Source organism: Ischnura elegans, chromosome 1 (assembly GCF_921293095.1).
Source record: "Ischnura elegans chromosome 1, ioIscEleg1.1, whole genome shotgun sequence".
NCBI classification, from domain to species: Eukaryota; Metazoa; Arthropoda; class Insecta; order Odonata; family Coenagrionidae; genus Ischnura; species Ischnura elegans.
This window is the reverse complement of record NC_060246.1, coordinates 166047701-166070607: the sequence shown is the minus strand read 5'-3', so window position 1 is coordinate 166070607 and position 22907 is coordinate 166047701. Positions and strand designations below refer to the sequence as shown.

The 22907-nt window shown below is 38.6% G+C and overlaps 1 protein-coding gene across 1 annotated transcript in view; it reads left to right on the top strand.

Moving 5' to 3' along the window:
• Positions 1–22907, top strand: part of LOC124173281 (ras-related protein Rac1) — a 138799-nt gene that overhangs the window by 109146 nt on the left and 6746 nt on the right. The window contains exons 2-5 of the mRNA XM_046552803.1: positions 14352–14423; positions 16771–16888; positions 19275–19337; positions 21506–21640. Coding sequence (XP_046408759.1) covers positions 14352–14423; positions 16771–16888; positions 19275–19337; positions 21506–21640 — 388 coding nt within the window. The remainder of the gene's footprint in view (positions 1–14351; positions 14424–16770; positions 16889–19274; positions 19338–21505; positions 21641–22907) is intronic.

Below are 22907 nucleotides of genomic sequence, written 5' to 3'. Positions count from 1 at the left end.
AGGTGGAGAGAAGGCAGTGGGCTCAGATGGTACCGTATCTCAAGCTAAAGCAGCTGACCCTTCTTTATGTCCCACAAGCAGAATAGGCGGCAGTTTTCATGATGGAACAGTTGAAGGAAGTCAAGTCTAAGGGCAATATCCTGTGAAATAAGCCTAAAATATGCAGCATTCTCGCAATACTGCCAGAGAACGGCGGAACTGTACGTGGAGCTGTACCCGTGGTCCTATATGCCAACCACAGTTCATAAAGTACTGATGCATGGAGGGGAAATTGCAAAGGAGGCAATTCTCTCACTATGGCAACTTTCCGAAGAGGCATTAGAAGCAAGAAATAAGGACACCAGAAAATTTCGACAATGATTCACCAGGAAGCACTCAAGAGTGGCCACAAATCACGACATCTTCCAAAAACTTTTGATTACGTCAGATCCGTATATTTCGTCTACCGTGTATTCAAAGCTAAAAATATCAAGGAAGATGCCTAAAGAATTGAGGGAAGTTTTGGTTTTAGAAGAAAGTGAAGGAGAAGAATCAGATTGTAGTAATGGCCAAGATTCTTCGGAGGACTGAATTCATGAATTTATAGAGTTTCAAACTATGACCATGATTACAAAAAACCAGCGCGGTGTTAGGTAAATTCATTTGTGTACACTTTCTTAGTTCTCTAACCTTCAAGTTCGTTGTAAATCATACGTTGGAGTTATATTTAAGTTGTTTTGATTAATGTTTCATTAAATTAATGATTTCAAACTATTCTCTCGAGGAGTCTAAATTCAACATTTTATTCCTATTGTTTTCACTATTTTTATCATTCTGTATTTTTTTAGCATTGAATAAGGCATATCTATCTATATCTATATATATATATAAAAGAAAGTCGAAAATCGTGTTAGTTAGAACACTTATAACTCGAGAACGGCTGCACCGATTTTAGTGACATTAGGCTCTTTGGATTCGTCTCAGCCCGGGATAACATATAGGGCATTAAAAAATTGGAAAAGTTCACAAAAAAAATTCAACTTTATCTCAGAGATATGTTTTTAGGAGTTGATTGTTAAGACGGTCAAAAAAATAGGATTTTTTTTTCGTTTTTACTAATGCATTGACTGATCTTATTAACAATATTAAAAAATTTAAATATTCAAACATGTTAAAAGTATTAAAGTAATATTAAAATAGTATTAAAATAATTGAATTAGAGGTAAGATCAGCTCGAATTGAGTTGTCAACAAATGCATAACTACCGTGTGTGTAAACAAATCTCCAAGCAATTGTTGATTATCAGTAATGTCCGTGTACTCTGCACGAATTCAAATCTTTTAACTTTGTAATAAACGAAGACGAAGTCACCAACTATCTATCTGAATATTTAAAGTCCTTGGACGCACCTGGCTTACCACGGCACGATTTACAGCTAAAGGTAGGCTCTGTGTTCGTAATATTTCGAAATCTAAACCAACCAAAACTATCCAACGGAACGTGTTTGGTTATTAAAAAAACTGATAATGAAAGTGATTCACGCCACTATACTCAAAGGAAAATTCAAAGATGAGGAAGTTCTCAATCCGAAGATTCCATGATCCCAACTTATATGCCCTTTTGAGCTTAAAAGTATTCAATTTCCAATTCGTGTTGCATTCATGATAACGATTAACAAATCGCAAGGTCAGTCTTTCAGTTTTTGTGATGTTTGTTCTCATGTGTCAGTGAAAACCCATGACTTTCTCATGGTAAATAATATGTGGTATGTTTACGAGTCGGTAAGCCATCCGCTGTATTTCTTCCTTCGCTACAAGGGCGCAGCTAGGAATTAAGGATAGGTGCAGCTAATACTTGCGGGTCTGTAGGGTATAGAAAACTCGCCAAGGTAAGCGAAAGGTGTGGGGGCCCTCCCTAGAAATTTTTTTAGGATAAAAGGTTCAAAATGGTAGGTTTTGCGGCTGTGTGAACAGTTTAATATTTTGTGACACATCCGTCCCCTAATATTAATAACCAAATATTTTATAAAAAGATTCTCTGAGCATTTGGGGGGGGGGGGGGTTAACCCCCAAAACCCCTTCGCTGCGTCCCTGCTTCGCTTCGCTATTTTTATTTAGCTTCATTCGCTTTATCTTGCGTCTGATAACAAAACAAAAACTGTTGTTTATCAGAAGGTGCTTGACGCAAGACATTAAACCCGAATGTATAGGGCACACCGTGGTGCGTTTACGCATGCAGCACGTTTACGCAGTGCATTTTTTCCAAACAGAGATACTATAACTGGCGCGCCTAAAGTCATTTGATACAAATGCTGCTTCATAGGGGCTTTTCTTACACTATTTTGAGCATCAATCAAGCGTCGGTCTAGCGTTGCGTTAACCTGCCCCGTGAACGAGCCAAGTTTACGCTGCGGACTTAGACCTAAAAACATTTTTTTAATAACACAAATAGCCAACAACTGAATGCGTATAGTTTTTATTTCATCAATATTTTTTCATTTAATTTATAAGAAATCAAATATGATTAAAACGATACAGCCGCTCTTTATTTAGAAATGGTACAACTAAACTATAAGTTCATTGAATGTTAGGCGGTACGAAGTTCGCCGGGTCAGCTAGTATTGTATATATTCTCTATTCTGACGGGATTTTAAAAAGGTAAAACTTTGAATTGTAAAATTATACTAACTGCATGAATTCACATTTTATAATTATATAACAAAATTTTCTTTAAAAAAAGCTATTAATTCATGCTATTATCCCTTAATAACTATAATTTCCTCGTGGTAGGTTATATGGCATGCTAAACAGGATAGGAAGCGGAAAAACCGTCTTCTTAAATATCCATTGTATAACAACAAAGGCTGCGCGGCATGATAAAATGTCCCTTTTTGGCACGCACCTCCACGGCAAGGTTGAAAAGGGAATTAATTAGTGATAGAATGCCATTTGTTGCCTTTCCTGGTAATTGTACATGTCAGTCGACGCGAGAAAACTTCAATCCTACTCAAAGGATGTTCGTAATATGCGACCTGATTCCGTTGAGTTTGGAAACTAAAGCATGTTTACCAGATTTACGCGTTCAGTAACATAGTATATCGATCAAATATCTTAGCAGTATCTTCAACTAAGTATTTAGGGCCAATAGAGACTATTTACTGTGCATAAAACGACGACTTTAAATAATTAAGTTCCAGAGAAAGTGAGATATCCAACAGTGTCTCAGAGTCACTAAGCCCCCGCGTCGCGGAGCCGGGGCGTGAAGTGCGATAAAAAAGTTGCGCTCATTTCCGCAGCTGCAAACTTTTTTCCAAGATGTTTGCTTTATACTCTTAAGCTATCTATACTAAATACTCTCAGTAAAAATTGGAGAACTATTATTTCTCAAACTAAAGATAATGTCTACTTTATGTCAGGTTTTGCCATAAAAACGGAGCCGCCATTTTGCGACATTATACCACCTCGATATCAACCAAAATATTTAAAAATAATGTAAAATGTAGATAAAGTACCATATTACTGGAATATAATGTTTTTTACTGCATTAAAATCCTTCAAAAACTCTACGAGCAGCTTAACTTCTAAGTTTTTCGAAGAAAAATGAGATCGGGCGTGTTTTTGGAAATTTGGTCGTGTTTGGTCCTCTGTATCTTAGTAACGGATCAGATCTATGAAAAACGACTTATTGTTTCATGATCACCAATCATTTGTGAGCATATACGTAAAATTTCAAGTCTCTACCTCAAAAAACGCTATTTTGGAATTTTGTCCGGCTTTTTCCGATTTCGGACCACTGTGCGTCGGCTCGCGTAATTAATGGACGCTACCCTTGCGTGAACGAGATTCGCCCATCCCCCACCCCCCTTACCCGCTGTTCCCACCACGCCCCCTCAAATACTTGGTGGGGGGGGGGGGTGTTAAAATGAAGGCCCGTGAGTGGTCAATGGTTGGTTGGAAGGGGATTCACACGCTGGGGTGAATGCGGAAATTGCGAAACGACCCCTCCGCCCTCTATCGCCGGAGACGGGAAGTGCACATCCTCACCTCTTTGCGGCAACAACCATCGCGTGGACCAATAGTGCTGTTGCCTTGGAAATGGGCGATCTTCTAACCACCAAGGTGGAACTCGCTGGACGGCTCTTTGACACTTCACGTGCTTTTATCTAATCATTACTCAACACCCTGCAGATCGGAAAATCATTTGACATCTGAATGAAAAAGAGATTTCTTAGGGCTTCGCACTGATTTCTGCAACTTTATAATTTCCTCTTAAGTGCTTGGCAGGGTGTGACGAATCACCTGAATGCAAACCTAAGATGCGCACTATAATATTATCAATGATATGCATATAATAATTTTAAAAAAGCAATAACGTTCGTTCAAGTAATGTGATCTCCGAACGAATACATCGCAGCTTTCAACACAAGACTGTTACACAAATAAAATTTCACAATGAGCTAAAATCTGACTACTATTAATAATTACAATAAGTTAAGTATATTTGTGTCGTGCTATTACCAAACAAAGGGTTTCGAGCGTATGAATGTAGGACAAACAATGCTTTAAAATGATAAGATGAGAACAAATGCAGTACCAATGAAATAAGAACAAAAAATCGCGCTGTAGAAGAAAGTAAAACATTTAATCGTGCATCGTAACGAGTTCCGCAATTAATTTCAAGAAATGCAAAATACTGCTATTCCTGTTGGTTGGAGGAAATAGCGACTTCCTAAATCTGTCGTTTGGCTGTCCCTTTCCCTTATACACATTTTGGAATGCAAAAGTATTTACATGGGAATCGAATGAATACATTTTTGCAGGGCTTCGCACTTGTTTGGAGGCATGTGTAACCACTTCTGGGTAAACCGTATTTATTGACTTAATCAAGAGAGTGGCGTTTACAATCTCGCGTACAAATGAAGCGTATACGATGCCCTAGGAAAATGTATAAATGCTGAGGTTGGTTTGACGCAGCTCTCCGCTAAATTCTTTAAGTTATCAGCTTCTCTTTTTATGCTTGTGCATAGCTTATCGTTTTTTATGCTTGCAAGTCATATCATTTACGTCTTTTGCTCCCCGTTGTATAACTCAATACGAGGACCGACCACTTGCCCCTTGCAGATTCCATTGATCTAAATCCCTTGTGTAGCTGATTCGGGTTGGAGGGAATTCGATGCTCGGAGGACATTTGCGGACGATTGACTTCCGTGTGATGATGAAAGCGTCGATCTGTTAACGTCTTTGCACTTCTGATTCGATGACTCTATCAGGGAGAGCCTTAAACTGCACGAAAGATTCTCTAATAACAATGTAAATAACAAAGAACCAATCGGAGGCCCATGCACGACCCCCAGGAGTAGCTATAAAGCGGCGACCCGCTCGACGTAGGTTCTTGACGTCATCAACTTATCTGCGAAAGGGTTAAGGCCATCGATTTAAATCGCCGCGCATAGCTCGATCAGTAGGCGACGGTATGTAAAACGGAATATAAGGATCTATTTATTTTCCAAACTCTACCTCAATGGAAAAATAAAATAAATTGTTGACGGAGGGAGTTGTTGGGCTCCGCGTTTAGGTGAAGATCATTGGCAAGCGAGAGAGGGGTCTTCCCTCCTCTTGGCTTGTGGAGTTCCGTTTTGGCGGCGTCCGTATTTGGGCCACGAGAGAGTATTTTTAGGGGCCCCCCCGCCGCGCGTTGTGCAACGCTGCCCGCTGACTCACTCACTCACTCGCGCAAGCGTCGATACAAATGACGAGAAAAGGAGAGATGTCCGTGGTGCGAACCCCCGTGACGTTCCCAGGAGACTCCTTCCACTAGCCCCCTGTCTCCTTGCCACTGAAAAATAATACACGAGCCTAGAAAAGATTATGTTGAAAGGTAAAAAAAATCACCCAAATATATTTTTCTTCCTTTTTATAGTTTTATTGAGCGACCCTGGTACGTACACAATAACCCCTGACAGCCCGCGGCGAAAATCAAATCGGGCTAATAAGGGGCAGTATAAATAAATGAAGTACCGCACACTTTTCGTTTTCGTCATGCCGTCGATACAAATATTCAAACACAGCCATTTTCATCAGAGTCCATTTTTGATCCATCGCATGTATTCGAAAAATTTTAAACGTTTTTACGGTAAACGTTTAAATTGTTTCTTGCAATATTTGCAATATTCCGCGAATTAACGCCGGGATAGACTCTCGTAACTTATTAGGCTCTGGTGATAAATCACTCATCGCCCAGCTCTCACCACTTCTAATTCTCCGATGCGATTGAAGGGATTTTTATAATGGACACGGAAAGGACAGACAGGATACTTATTTCGGAACAAATGTATGTTACGAATGAATTAAATCAACGTTTTTACTTTATGTTTATCCATTTTCATGAAAGAATGGGTGTCCATATATATTAAAAAATTGTGGAAAAGACTAGCCGTGCGAAATGTAGGTGTGGATGTGGAATGGAGAGGGTTAAGTGGACGGAGAGGAGGAGGAAGGACGAAGTGCTGGATATGGTGGGCGAGGAGGGGGAACTTCTAGAACGAGATAGGGGAAAACTGTTGGGTAAGCGGAAAAGGGTGAGGAAGGGAATAAGATTGGTGTGGAGGAGAATAGTATGTCTTATTATGTATGTATTATTGGAGTTCAATTTGGGTGGAGAGAGAGTCCGGAGTGATTCGTTGAATGATCATTATGTAAACCTACCTTAACCGCTATAATTCCTTTGATAATAAAAATATTTGGTCGGGTCTTGAAAAATGTGACGAAGCATCCCAAATTCTAAATTGGTTGAGGCCCGATGATTCTAGCCAGGGAATCTAGACGGAGCGCAGGAACTGGAAATTGCATCATGGGGCGTGGTGGCTCAAGTTGATTTTGTAAGACAGTTCACTTTTGGCTTCGAAGGCCATCTTCTTGCTTCCTCGCCGCGGATTCGACTGCTCGACCGCTTTGTGCATGTCCGACGTATCGCACTTTTCTCTCCTACGTCACCGTATTGATTCCGAGAATTCTCGGGCGTTCTAAAGGCCTGGCTACACGGTACATTAGCCGGCACGAGTTAATGTCTAGATGCATGACCGATTTTGGTGGACCGGAACTGAAAATTTTCGAATGCATGAACCGAATGGAATGAATTCTATTTTCTATTCGTGTATTTGTACAAGTTAAGTGGCCACACAGTTCATTTTTGTGTTCATTCACGCGTTTATACAAAATTGACCTAACTCGTTCGGGTTAATGTACCGTGTAACCGGGCCTCAAAAGTTCGTAATGAAAAATAAATTGCTTTAAATCCACACTTTATCAATTTATAAAACGACCTCCAACTTTTCCAATGATTATAGTGAATGTAATAAATATGAAGAAGGATGGGGTTTATTAAATTCTGATACTTTGTCAAAGAATGATTTTTAATCGCCCAAACTGATAATTCTACACTCGATATTTTTAGGAAAATATCGACGCGCGCATTTGATACATAACATTATCTGTAAACCATTTACGCGCGCAAAAGTTTCTTTACGGCCACGTTGCTTGTACTGTCCCTTTCGTATTCGTGCGAAGGACTCCTCGACGGAAAGAAGCTGTAAACGATAGTGTACATTTCATTTTAATAATCGCGTAAACACGCTAAAAGTTTCAATGTGCATTTTCCACCATGCGCTAATGTTTATTCTGTAGGTGACAATGTTTTTTTGCTAAGCATATTGTCTAAAGTAGAACTGTTGTCCATGAAGGTGAACTTCTTCGAAATCGACCGATTTCACGCAACTGTCATTTTTACGCTGAATGCACGACGGGTTCCTGCGGCCGCTCTGATCAATGCAAAAACCAAGTTAGTGTCTAGCTTATTTTGTGGACAATATCCTGTTTAATCTGACTACAACATGCGAAAATTCCTTGCAAAAATTCGCAAAATGACTTTTGGCCAACTTTTTTCGATTAGGGACCACTGTGCGTCTTCCAATCACTGCACTCCTCCTAGTACTTCTTTCTCGGACCATCCATTTCTTCTCCATCATGCTTTGGTAGCACCGCGATTCGAGTGCATCTGCCAACGCCCATGCCTCATTGCCACAAAGAAACACGCTAGCACCTGATGAATTGTTTTCTTCCTTCTTCGCTTTTATTCTCGGGTGTAAGCATATCCTTATTTATTTAGAATGCCCTTTTACTCGTGTTGTTCTACCTACTGTTTATTTATCGCTTCGCCCATTGCCCCCTACGTACCAATATATCTATTCTTTCATCTTTTCGAGCTTTTCTTCTCCCAGTTTAATGTTGATCGTGGTCTGTAAAAAGCACGAATGCAATCTCGGGGTCTCTTTAAGTCGTTTCCCGCGGCCTAATTCGTCTTCCAGTCTGCTCTCTCTCTCTCTGTACGTGTATAAATCATTTCCCGTCAACCTCCCTTGGGTCGTAACGAGCCTGGCAGCATCTTCGATTGGCGTGGCGATTATTTGGGTGATGTGTATGGGCTCGGTATGGGTCAGCAGTCGATATCCCCAAGTTCGGTTAGCAAGCAATTTGGTGGGTGGATTTCTGGGGGGCAGGGACCTTTGCCTGGAGAGGGGGGATACATGTCTCTCATCTCCAATTAGATTTGACGCCCCCACATTTCGAACGGCAATTGAAGAGTCCTCTTTTGAATCTTCCCCTAAGGGTTCGCAGAAGAGAAAAAAAGCAGCCCTTCGCAGTGGTCAGCGATTCAATTGAACCCAAATGTTCGGCAATTGCTTGGTTTGATTAGTCTTAAGATCAATCACTTTTGTCAATCACAGGATACATATTGTATCTTTTGGATCCCTATTTCAAGAAGAAGAATAATTTCATTTTCCTGGTGAAATTGCCGTCCTGCCTTGGTGGACGAGCATGCATTAGAGTTGTTGGTTACTCTAAGGACGAAAGCGTGGATTCACTTCATTGATATTTATTGTTTCCTCAAATGCTTTCAATGTGTTATTTTTCAATACGTTCCTCAGTATAACCCGGGGAATGAATTTCTGTAGATGTTGAGCATACGAAAATACATTCCCATTCATTTCTAGTTAATTTAATGGATACCGATTGAGTGGTTATCGTGATAAATCACTTCAAACTCGGGTATCCCGGCTATCGATCATCTATGTATACTTTATTTGCATTGCCCCTCTGACCCCTTCACTATCCTCCCCGGATCCCATGCGCTCGCTGCGTATTCTGCAAATGAGTGGCCGGACGAGTGCGAAGTAGCACCTCTCCTTCACATTTTCATGCGAAAATCTTCCCAGAGCACGCTACACACGAATCCTAGCTTCTTAGGAGCTTTTCCACAAATATTTATTATTTATGTTCCCCAGGATAGGTTATAAGTTTTCTTAACTCCCAGATACTTCACTTAATCTGTCGCCTTTATATTTACACCATCCACAACATATACATGTATATATGGGTATGTATAGTTAGACGACCTCCGCGAGAAAAGTACCGCCGTGCATTTCCTCAGATTAAGTTCTAATCCCCACTCTTGGCTCCACGCATGAACATTGTTGAATGCCGATGATAGAATTTCAAAGTCAGAGTGATCACTTATTTCGATATAGATTACGGCGTCGTTATAAAATCTACGTATTGTCCCGCTTTCAGTAGATATTTACTTATAATGGACAAATGGGGGCCGATTGCGCTTCCTTGTGGGACGCCTGTTGTCACTTCATAACTGCCTCTAGCTTCTTCAGGGCTCTCTTCTTCTCGGTTTCGTTTTAACTACTGCCATCAGAGCCGACAAAAAAGCTAAAATTCGGGAGAGGGCTCTTAATGCACTATGGGATCAGAAACGAAGAGTCGCATTCCCAAGAAAAGTCGTCGCCCAATGGAATTCGAGTCGAAACCGCACTTACTTCCGCAACGCACACTTCCTGGGAGACGGTGGAGGGGGGGAATGACATGGTGACAAAAAGTGACGTACGGCAAGAACGACGACGACGAAATGGTGTTGGGAGGTGTAGGTAGCGCAGCGCACAAGCTCAACTCATCAGGATGGGAGATTTTGGAACTTGGGAGGCACTTTGGGATGGATCATGGTTGGGAAAGAGCATGGGGAAAATTCCCGTTGACGACACGAAAATAAACATAAGTGGCGCTAGGCTCGACCCCACGAAATTCGACACGGGTAAAATTGCATGGGATGATGACACTGCGTACCTAAACTGTGGTTCCCCAATCCTCATGTTATGCAATCCTGTTGCCCTCCCTTTCTCTTTTCACGTGGCTATATAGTTCCGTGTTTTTCTCGCCTCCTTTATCTGTCCCAAGTGCTTATCTCTAGGTCTTCCTCGGGGGATTTTTCCAAAAAGTGACTGCGTCTGAAGGACCACCCCTCTCTCTCCTTTACATGTTAATAACCTCCCCATCACATTTTTTTTTACGAATTCTTGCCTCTTAAGGACTCTGCTATAAATATTTACTGTATATATTCCCCACGATGGATTTGAAATTATCATATACTCAATAGTTAGAGGCATCTCTTGGTTAATTTATTGCAGTTTTAATTTTAAAAACTTAGTAAATTTCACTTTTACATAATTTCAGTCGTCCGGCTTCGTTGCGATGCGACACCATGTGGTACAAATACAGGAAATATCAAATCATAAATACATAACTAAGCGTATTTTAAACGTTGGCATTTCCTGAGTGTTTTTTTCAGATGTTGTCGCACCGCAACGAATCGGGTGGTACAAATATTTTTTAACGAAGATCAAAATTATGGCGGCTCGCAGATATTTGAATTGATCTGACGCATGAACGTGCACACGATGCAGTGCATGTGCACGTGGGGATAGTTGGACGGCGGCGCGGTGTGGCACGACGGCCTTGGCTTAGCCGCACCAGGGCGCCGATCGCGACACTGGTGCTAATCTCTCACTCTCCAATAGGGTGGTTTCCTATTATTTTTTTATTGCTTTAATCGAAAGATTATTACTCCTGGAGTACGTATTTCACGCTTTTAGATTTTTAAATGACAACATCTATTTTTCGCGATTAAATGAAAAGTGAAAATTTTCAAGCGCGCGAAAACGCGACGCTCAAGTATGAATGCCGGGAAATATCTCCGTACGTCGTATTTCTGGTTCCCCCTCCCACCCGGTGTGGTGACCTTGAGGCGAGACTTAGCGCTGATACGTCGCAGGATGCTAGCGGATAGCCGAGTACCTTGCTGGATGGTAGCGCTTGGCTTAAAAAAGGTTTATTAATACCTTATCAAACGAGGAAAACTTTCCGACCTTAGCCAGTTTCAATAAGTGTTTATTAAGACATGTTTCCCTGAGCTCTGTGCCTCATGCATGCATTGGTAACCTCAGACGATGTATAACTCCTATCCTCTCGTGTAGAAACTAGGTCCCTGTGACGTCATGCGGAGTGGAATCGTATGGGCGCCAATCTGGCCTTTTTCAAATGAGGATAAAATTTGACCCTTGCCATTCGTCTAAACCGGTATTTCAAAAACCAAACAATTTGTGTATTATGAATACACTAATGGTGGGTAACGAATCGCAATCAATGCCTTTGGTTTTCTTTGATGAACGAAACTACCCTATTTGGTCCGCTGCCCAATCGATAGTCGCTGGACCACAGCCACACCGATGCTTCATCGTATTCTCCGACGCCTGGCTCATCGCGTCGCTCAGAGCGAACAAACAGCTCATTGATGGAAGGAATCGCTCTCGGGAGTGTGAACGGCATGGAACCACGCGAGGCTGATGCGGGAGGGGGGGGGAGGAGTTGGAGCTGTTGATCGAAATATATATATTCGCGATGGTATATAATGCTCTATCTTTTCAATTTCGACTAGCGGGTGTGTCTTTGACCCTGAAAATTCATAGCCATAACGTTGCTCACAACACAGTACTTTGTTTTTGGGCAAAAATTCTTGTAATTCATAATTCTCATGACTTTGAGTTAATTTGTTCAATTTCCTCTATTGTGTTCTAAAAATCAATAAATTCCTTGCATGTTTAGTCGTGTTAGTTTTCCTTCACTTAACGTGTTCTAAATTTTATTTTGTAGGGATTAACATTCGTTCGTTGATGAAGAAATTCTATCGCCCTTCGTGTGGGGACAACTTTTCCCCAATCAGTCCATGCATTTGATCTTATGCTAGTCTATTTTGTCGAAAGGCTTTTTTGCGCGATTCATTTCCTCGTGAGGACACATTCACTACGTTTGCGCCCAAAATTTCACAGATACCTGAATGCACAAATGTGTTCTATTATCTTGTATCTATCCTAGCATTTGTCTCGTCACGTACTTGTTGGGATCAGTGCTTCGTGTAGATACGTCTTTACGATTCACAAATCTCCGACGACTCTTAACTATGCCCCAATGGTCCCGAACCAAGCAACGAAATATGTGTATATCAACAATACTGGTGATCACGGCGACGTAATAAGTGCTGCGGACAATTCATCTTTCACGATGGAAAGTTGAGCTACAAGGTTTTTCCATGCTTATGTGGAGAGAAGGATGAGGAGGGAGTTTATTTGTATGAAATCGAAGAGGAAATTGTCGGTTGTCGGTGTTGGAAACGCTGCCTCTTAGTCTTGGCATTTTCCGTGTTCCAAGTACGCGGAATAATGTCACTTATTATTTACGCTTTCAAGTGAATGTGTGTGAGAAATTAGTCATTTTTATCTCATAGGCGGAAGATCGGAGGCGATCAGGTATACGTTATTGCCGGAGGTTGATGGAAGAGTGGTGTACGTCGACAAGATATTTGAAACGGTTGAGAGATTTCCGTTATGTGATTCCCCCGGAAGACTAAAGCCGGAGGAAGTAGACGATGACTATGGCGATGGTGGCATATCCAAGGGAAGAATCGGAAGAAATATTCCATTTCTCAACTGTATGCAGAAAATTTTCGCAATAAAACGGCCGAGTAAACGTAAAGTGTCATACAAAATGCACCCTGATATGCATTAACTTGTAGAATTCTTGGAGTTACACAGTTAAATGATTTTTTTCAATTCTCTCTTTTGTGTTATGAGGATCAATAAATTCCTAACTTGTCTTTGTCGTCTTTGCTTTCCTTGTTTACGTACTTCTCTCTCGCGTGCATTTTTGGGTATGCTTTCTCATCGGTAAATTCGGAGGTGGTTCATTTTTAGAGGGTGTGCATTTCAACTGTGGACATTTCACGAAGATCACGAGAGAGGAGTTGATTCTACATTACCCCCCCCCCCACCCCCCGCGCATCTAACCACTCCGCTGACGGCAAAATGATACACGGGGAAGCTCGCTATGGTTAAAGCTTAATCTGTGGCTTAAGCTGTTAATAGAAATGTAATCTATTCGAAGGGATACAATGTATCGAATTCATCACTATTCCTTGCAAATGAATACGCTGATACAAATATTGGGAATGCATGTATCGCCCTGCACTAATCGCTATGCTGCTGACATCTTTGGAGAGAGATTTCAATGTGCCCTCATTGGTAACCTTAAAGAAGCTTCGAATGTACAGGCCTCCAATCTCTAGTTCCCTTGTACGCAAGCACTCACAAAAAGCCTCGAATATGAGGTACCTCTCGGTTGACGACTGGTTGTGTTACCACTGTAGGGCGACCACGCTTGCTAGACTAAAAATCATTTCCCCCCACCCCCACCACCCGGAATGTGCAAAAAACACACCTTTGGCTTTGTCTCAGGTGAGTTCTACCCTCTTATATCAACTGGGCGAGGCTTTTTCTATCGCCTCCTCTTGAACTGTGTGCCAGGTGTAGGTATGTGTTTTGGATAAAAAAACATGGTGAGGGGGGTCACAAATTTTCTAGACATTATTAACCTTGAAGATAGGAAGACAAAAAACAGCATGTCTCAAAAATTTAAAAGTCATATACTGTCATATTTCTTGTTACTGTGATAAGATGTTTGATTGGCAAATGAAATTTAACGACATTATTTAAATATTTTGAAAAGAAGAAGAGGTGTCTCCAGGTCTTATTATTGTCTTGCATCTACGGGATCTTCCATCCAATACAGGGCTAGCAGGTAGAGCCAATTAATCATGCATCTAAGCTTATGTTTCACTCAATAGATTGTGAATATTCATCATTGGATTGATAAGGCAGGCTCGAGAAAATTTTTATTGGCTCGTAAATGCCATGGAAATGGAATTCAATGATTTAGTTGCAGCTGGAAACAGTATATGAAAATTCTGCACTTGACATTAGAATGACGAATAGTTTATGAGTGTCAAAGAAATAGCAGTATGAGCTTTTGTTCTGGTAATAGCAGTAAGAAATGATGTGGCAAGTTTTATCATGCTGTAAATTTTCCTGGGATATTGTGAGAAAATGATACTGATGCTGCTATTTTCTTCTTGTGTCTTTACAGTGCCGTTGGTAAAACATGTTTGCTGATCAGTTACACCACAAATGCCTTCCCAGGAGAGTACATACCCACTGTGTAAGTTAAAAGAATACCCATCTTTTAAAATGATTTGTTTACTTTTAATTTTTATATCTAAATTTAATATTTTCCCGATAAAAAGTCTTTTGGTTATCTCTCAATAGTGCTATTGAAATTGCCAATTACAGCAAGAACATATCAGTTTATGTTTGCTCAATTGTCATGAGAATTAGATAATACCCATTAAGTTGTTTCTACTGTTTAATTGCTATTATGCTGGTAGATATTATGTCAGGCATCATCCTCATTTAGGTGATTAAGGCAGGTCTTTTCATGGGATAAACCTCTATATCCATTGATCATTGCAATTCTCATCGTAGCAGCATATGTACTGTTTCTTTCCTTTGTTGCTGTGATGAAGTAATTGGCATTGTCTCTTTCCTCCACTCCTCCAGTTCCCTTCTGCCGTAAGCAATTCTCCTCTCAATCAGTGGCACATCCAGTTCATTTATCTTCTTTTAGTGACACACAGCAAAGTCCTCTCTTCTGCTACTCCTAGCAAATCCTCCTCATTTCTTATCCTGTCTTTCCAATATCATTATTATTTCTTTTTTCACCGTACACATCTCTAGAGCCCTTTATATTTTTCATGTGCCTTTTTCAATGCATGTGTGGGCCTCTTTTAGATCAATATGTCATAATACTTTGTTACTAAGTAATATAAATATTAAACATTGAATCTCAAATCTTTAGCATTTGATCACCAATAACTGAACACCTTTTAATAAATGTTAATGCCCACAACTTTTCATGAGCAATATAAAAATGATCTCAATTTAGTATATTAGCATTGTCGCTTCATAATGTGGTTTTTCGTTTTTCAAACAATTGAGAAAAGGAAAAAAATATTTTTCTAATCTTCTGTAATTATGCTATAAATTAAATCCTCAAAAAGTTTTAAGTAGAGATGTGTATGCTATTATTTAATCCTACCATCTGCTTACAAGATAATTAAAGAAACTTCTCAAAACTCAGATTCCAGTGAAAATGATTTACAAATCTATAGTTTGCTTTATGCAATATGATTTGAAGCCTCGCTTTTACCTATGTGCTTCTGAATGAGGATTCACGCAATTTAAAGGTCAGATTAAAATGTTTTATGTCCCTAATGCTTCTTGAGCATGAATTTCCCCACCCTGGTAACAGCGTCATTTGTGTCGACCCTATGCTCTTGTAAGTTTCCTTGTGTGTCAAAGATGAAATGAGAAGTCCACTTTGACTGTGTGTTTACTTTCATCATTTTTCATTTCACTTGGTTGCTTCCACAATATTTTCCCTACCTAGTGTAAAATTACAGAAAATATGACAGCAATGTGTGCATGTTTTTTTTTACTGGTGGGGAAGAGTGGAGATTCAGCCTCTTTTAGTACTTCTTTTAGTACTTTAGACCGTGACATAAGTAAATGTGTTGACAGTGAATTATGTAAATGGAGCCAGTAACTTCATCTCATCACTGTAAGTTTTCCAAATTTTAACTTCTAATTTCCATATTCTCCATTTTAAAATCCATGTGCTCTTGTAGCAGGAAAGAGTGATGAAAGAAAAATTGCTTTTTGCTATTTCATCTGCTGATTATTCCTTGTTGTAATCCTTGATTCTCTTGAGTATTTGGTCATTTAAAGATCAATCCCTGAATCCTGGGTTTGTACTAAAATATTTCATGCACTTATAGAATTAGCGGTGAAAGAGAACTATATCTGTATCGTATGCACATATGGAATCGGTAAATTAAGTAACATAAATATTTATCTGTACTGATGAATAACAAAATTAATTTGTTGCAAAGCAAAGTCATGCAGAGCTTAGGAAATGGAGTTGAATAAAATTTTAATACTGAGAATCGATGTGCTTTTATTAGTTATTCATAATCTGGAAGAATTTGTCATTTCATAAATACATCACTCAGTGAATTATCACGAATTAATAAATGACAATCCTGGGATTTTTGGATGGTCATTTTGTTAGGGATCCTGGAATTGCAATCCTTGATCCTCAGTGGAGGTCAATATTGAGATGGTGAAAATGGCTAGTATTTATGTGCATTATCAGTATTGTCAGTCCATTCGCAATTGGTCTGCTAGTTTCCACCATTCTTTGGCCAGCCAGAAATGAGAAAACTTTGAATACACCCTGTAATAATGCAGTATGCTGAGAAAGCCTACTTCACATGTGCCGTCATGTATGATATTGCCATATGGTCCTTGACATAGGCTTATGAAATGGCTTTCATGCCTTCAATGAAGGGAAGAAAACTGATATGTTTGTAAAAAAAATTATCTCCATGTTGTATTTTTTGCTCGAAATCGCTTGATAGCACAGTTTTTGTTATTTCGTATTTCATTAGATTCGACAACTATTCAGCAAACGTGATGGTGGATGGGAAGCCAATCAACCTAGGACTCTGGGATACAGCTGGGCAAGAAGACTACGATCGACTTCGTCCTCTCTCCTACCCACAAACTGTAAGTTGCATCATCTGCATTTCTTTAATTCATTAACTGGGGCAGTGAAAGTGAAGAAATTGATCCCATGGCATCCTATTTGACACAAACGAATCGTATCAATCAATATTTTCCATTGAATTTTGGTCATGGTACTTTTTTTCCTTTGAGTTGAAGGATAATAAAAGAAAAAATGGCAAAGGTTTAAAAAACTATATGTATTATCCTTAAATCTCCCAATGTCTGGTTTGATTAATTTGAGTTAGTCGGAAGTATCAGAAGAAGACAAATCCCCATTGCAAACAACAAGATTATTATTTTTCATATATAATCGGAAATTCGATTGACCAACAGTGATGCTTAATTTATGTTCTTTATTGAACATACTATATTGAAGTTTTATGCGAAGTTAATTTTGGTAAGCAGTGACATAAAAATTTGTCATTGAGAGCTTGTCGCGATTAATATTGTAATAGAATATTTATTTATTTCACACACCACCGAAAACAGCACTATTCGGCCTTTACATCGGGGTTCATAACATTTAACAATCACAAACATCCATGCCCGGGACAAGGGTAACTTACCCTGGCCGGACTCAAACCCGTGGCCTTCGGTTTGGCAGGCGAGGACTTTACCCCACCACCACCGAGGCCGGTGGGGTGAAGTCGTCGCTTTAGAATATTCAGCTTCATCATTATTCAAATATTCAGCTTATCTTATCTTAGATGAAGGATGGTTTCAAATTGAACTATGCAGCATTCTTCATCGTATACTCTTGATTTTTATGAAAGCAATTAAAAATGTCCAAGCACCTCTCCTCATGTGGATCTTTAATCATTATGTGAGATTATTATTCATTCATTTATTCAAGATTTTGGGGATGGTGTAAAAGGACCTCTTAAACAGTCAGTTGGTGAATTTTCTGGCATTTTGAAAATTTCCAAGGTAATTCCAGTTTATAGAAAGAAAGCAGATAAGAGTTCACTCAGTAATAATTGGCCTGTATCTCTTCTTTCACTATTTTCGAAAATAATGGAATACGGTTACTGTACTAGGTTGATGGAATATTTGGAAGAGCAGTCACGCTTAGGTTTCTTTGTGGAAGGAAGTTAACTGCTCAAGCTCTCTTTCCTGCCTACATTTTTGAATTCCTAAACAACAGTCGCATTGCCCTGTATATTTCCTTTGACTTCATGAATGCCTTTAATTTTGTTGGGGATGAGTTGCTTCTCTGGAAATATGTGTAACAGTAAAGGTATAACAGTTGTAGCATATAGATGGTTAGAATCGTACTTGTCCAACCATCAGAAAAAAATTAGACTTGTTTAATGTGCCACAATTACTCATTGAACCCAATTCTGCATGTACAATTGACCTACATGTTATTCATCAAAACTTCAAGGTCTCCTTGTCAGGTCTTAATGTACATAAATTGTACTATGTCCCTCCTGTGTATATTAAAAAATGTCTGTAGTGTCTGCATTCAAATGCCTATTAAGTACCTGATGGCAAACTGTTTTTACTGCATGGAAGAGTACTTTTGTTAGGGCCATCATGTTTGTTGTTTAACCATTTTCAGCTTTTTTTCTTGGCCTGTTTTTTTACATTCCTGTTATATCCAGGACAGAACAAATTAAAATTATTAGTATGACTCTCATCTATATTGCTACTTGTATACTCAAGAGCTCTATCAAATGATGTCAGTGATGCAGATACATACTAATATAAAAGCAAAGTGAGATGTTTTTCATGAGGGAGCGTTCAAAGTATTGCTTAATTTTGGTCATTTTCAACCTCTCCTTTCCTCTTGTAAGCATTTGCGGAACCCTTCACTTGGCTCTGGCTAATGTAAATTTTTCCAACTTTTTTTAAATTTTCTTAATAAAAATATTTTGGACTACTTTTTGAAGTGTTTCTTTTGTCTTATTATCACCATAGTAAGAGTGAAATGAATTTCTTAAGTTGCATTTATCTATAAATGGAATTCATTCAAGTATTTTTTAATAAATTGTTATTAGTTTGGTTAATTGTACGTACTGTGTGGATGTTCTGTACAGTGTAGAAAAAAATTCACTTTGAGGATGAAACCAACAGAAGGATCTACTCGACCACCACTCCCTCCTTCACTTAATAGTCGTGCATGATAGCCTTACATAGCCAGAGCTGACACATCATTAAAAGTAAGGAAATGCAATACCAATCCTCAAGGTATGCTAACATAATATGTGTCAGGAGATTTCATTTGTTTTATTGGTAAAGAAATTTTCAATTAGTTCTCAGTTACTCATGCCTGTAATTACAGCTGGTGAAATGCATTTTTAGATCATTGAGATCATATATGTAAGTATTGTATTCCATTAAAAGTGTTTGTGTATCAAAGTAATTCATTTTTTTAATTTTCCAGGATGTGTTCCTCATCTGCTTTTCTTTGGTCAACCCAGCCTCATTTGAAAACGTCCGTGCTAAGGTAAGGAATTGGTGCAGCCCTTGCCACAGCTTTGATTTTTACACATTTTCATTTGTAGGGGAATGGGTCAGTCATCCCATGGAAACAACTCAAGTTCCAAACCTCTCAGATATTGATGAAAATTGGTTGGCATGTTTGTCTACTCAAATGAAGAATGCATATGTACTACTTTAAGGGTTTTGCCAAACACTGCAAGTTCTCAAAGACATGTGCACTTGTTTACATTGACTCATTCTTGAAAAATGTGATGATAATAACATTATGTTAAAGAAAACTTTATTAAGATACCTTTAATTCAGCTGTTCTTTTTTACTTTCAAAATACACTTCGAATTTTCTTATTTTTATCTGAGGATGTTTTTTGAACTCATATGGAAACCAATTTCAATCAGAATTGGAGAGGTCAAGGGTCAACTTCAATCGGAGTTGTCATGAAATCACCCCACATGTTGTCTCTGCTTGAAAAATTTGTACTAGTCCTCCTTTCAGTTCAGGATTAGGTTACTAAACTATAGATTGTTACTATTTTTTCCTAAATTTCCATATTAGTGGTAAAGAATATGTGAATACAATTGATAATCATTTCAATTGGCCTTAAATAATTCAATGAATATGATTCATAACCTTTATATGAAGGCTGTATAGTGGGGTGGGCCAAAAATAACTTTTTCTGAATCAAATTTGCCCAATACAGGAAATTTTATGCATTCAACTCATGCTCTCAGATGGGAAATAATTTCAAAATCACTGAGACATTAATGATACAATAACTCTTGAAAAAATTCTTATATCACCACAAATTTGGCTACCAAAAGGCAAAATGTGTAGTGATGCCGCTCACAGCCAGACATTTTGGATGGCATACTTTCTATCTAAAATATGATATCATTCTCATGCATTGTGTAGCTGTAGAGTTCATTAAATAAACTTTAAGTTTAGATAATCATATCATGTTGAAAATTATTATCATACATAATTTATTATTGTCAAATGTGGGCTTAATTGCAGTGATTTCTTCTCCATGGGTGGTATGTATTCGTCTCCAAATTCAGCCCAAATTTTACAAAATTTCAAACTTTAGGTTTCTGGCAGCAGTAGTTAATATCATCCAATTTTGAAAAAAAATTGGAATTGAGAACCTGATATGAGAAGAGAACTTTGACCTTGAGGGACAAATTTGATCTTGAGGCAAGGTCACTTTAGGGCCCACCCTACTGTATTGTGTCAATACACATCTTCCTCATTGCCAGGTTTTTTAAATCTTGGAGATGTATGGAAACTTGTATTCCATGCTGTCTCCCATGAATTGAACTACACTGACCTTTTTCTCATCAATTATTTCCCATCATATGAGTCACTATCTCCCTCTGTTAAAATATTTGGATAGGGTTGTGTAATACATACATATCCTCCTCTTTAGATTTGTACCCTGAAGTTCGACATCTTACTGTGGTTAAGATTTTAAATCATTTATGCACTGCAATTATCAGTGCTGTAGTTGGGCCGCCACGGCGTACCCCCTAAAATCCATACTCGTTATAAGCGTACCTGTTAAACTGCCTTTTTAAATATTTAAATAATAGCTCAACTGTAAATTGTCTGATGGATTTCAGAAAGAAAAATCGCAAATGACTATTTACTTGTTCAGAGTTATCTCGTTGCACAACTTGGAACTAATATAAGACTTGGAGTTTGACATTTCAATCATGGCTGGTAACACATGGTTGTGTAACACATGTTCAGCTGTTGGCAAATTTTGGTGGGTACCGCCTAATTTTTTTCCCCAACTACAGCACTGGCAATAACATTACTGCTAACAACATACCAACATTACTGCTATCTCAAGATATATAGAAATACATGCACCAGAAATGTATAACCTTTTAACAAAAGTATTATTTTTTTAAATATTTGTTCGGAAAAATTAATTGTTTGCTATTTTGAAATAATTATTAAAGAAAAAATCCAAAAATTCTCTCAACAATTTAAGAAAATCCTCTCCTTACAATTAAACTGAATGCCTGATTGTAAACATCTGGAGTAATGCAAAGTAAACTTAAAATTCCAACTGGAACATTGGAATCCCATCGACTGTTTAGAGTAACTAGCAAATGCGCATGGTTTTGGTGTACGTAATCGTGTGTTTGATGCATGTCCTCTTTGTTGCAGTGGTACCCAGAAGTTCGGCATCACTGCCCAAGCACCCCGATCATCCTAGTTGGGACCAAGCTGGATCTGAGGGAAGATAAGGACACGATCGAGAAGCTTAAAGAGAAGAAACTGGCCCCCATTACATACCCACAGGTACACACTCATGGATACACACAGGTTCAGTGGCGCAGCAGGGTTTTGGGGTATAAAACCCCCCAGGTCTCAGAGAAATTATGAATTTTAATTCATTTTACTTAATTGGATTGATATTACTAAAAGAATAGTGTAAGGGTAAATAAAATATCCCTCAGAAAGCCGAAAAACTCACCATTTTCAACCATTTATCTTAAAATTCCGCAATTTATTAATCTCGCACCTACTGCTGATCCTGGTAGGTATACCATACTCCCACACACCCTGGTATTAGTTGCACCTAAACCCCCTGCCCCAGCCTTAATTCCTAGCTATGCCCCTGCAGGGGTTGATGTGCATTTTAACGCAAAAAAGTGAAGGGCTTACCATTTTGACTGTCATTCAGCCTACGCAATGAATGGCAGGACTGATAGCTACTTAGGAATGGTGGGCATTGTTTAAGGATTTCTTAATGGAAAGAGTTGAAGTGATACATGCGTAGTTCTGATTTTTATTGTTGTCTATGTGTAAATTTTGGTAGTTGTACTTTATTCAGGTTCGTAATCAAGTTTTTTATTACTATAATTATAGTTACTAGCTGAGCCAGCAACGTTGTTTTGCCATATAAACTATTTCTAATGAACATTTTGATATTAAATAAAAAAATGACTGACCTATTGTAAATGTGTATGTGGGGATGTGGTATGTGACTCAGAGAGGAATGGAGCGCTGTGAATGATGACGACCTGTAAAAATAACAAAATATGTACCAAACATTTTATTTTTTGAATTCATTGAACTTTTATGATATTAATCAATAGATTTTGAATTACATCTCTTTAACAAATTATGACAATCAAAAAAATGAAAAATTATCAGTCTCTTAGTGCAATGGAGTGTGCGATATTTTTAAAGAGTCCATCTTTAGCCAACACAAACAAACTGGATGGTTTATCCATGCGACAACATGCCATGTATAGGTAATTGTCCGTGTGAAAAACGCAGTGTACCCAAATCTAAGCCACAAACAGACATCGTTTGGCCTTGAGACTTATTGACTGTCATTGCGAATGCCAATCCAATGGGAAATTGACCCCGTTTGAATTCAACTGGAAAAATTGTGGTAGTAATACATCTTCTCCTTAAAACTTTCCGTTTAAAATATGCACTGTTTGACAACATTGTTCATAAATTTTTCAATGATTAATCGCGTGCCATTGCATAGCTGCAGGGGATTCAAATTAAGAAGCATAATACATAATAATAAATTTATTAACCTTCAATTTTA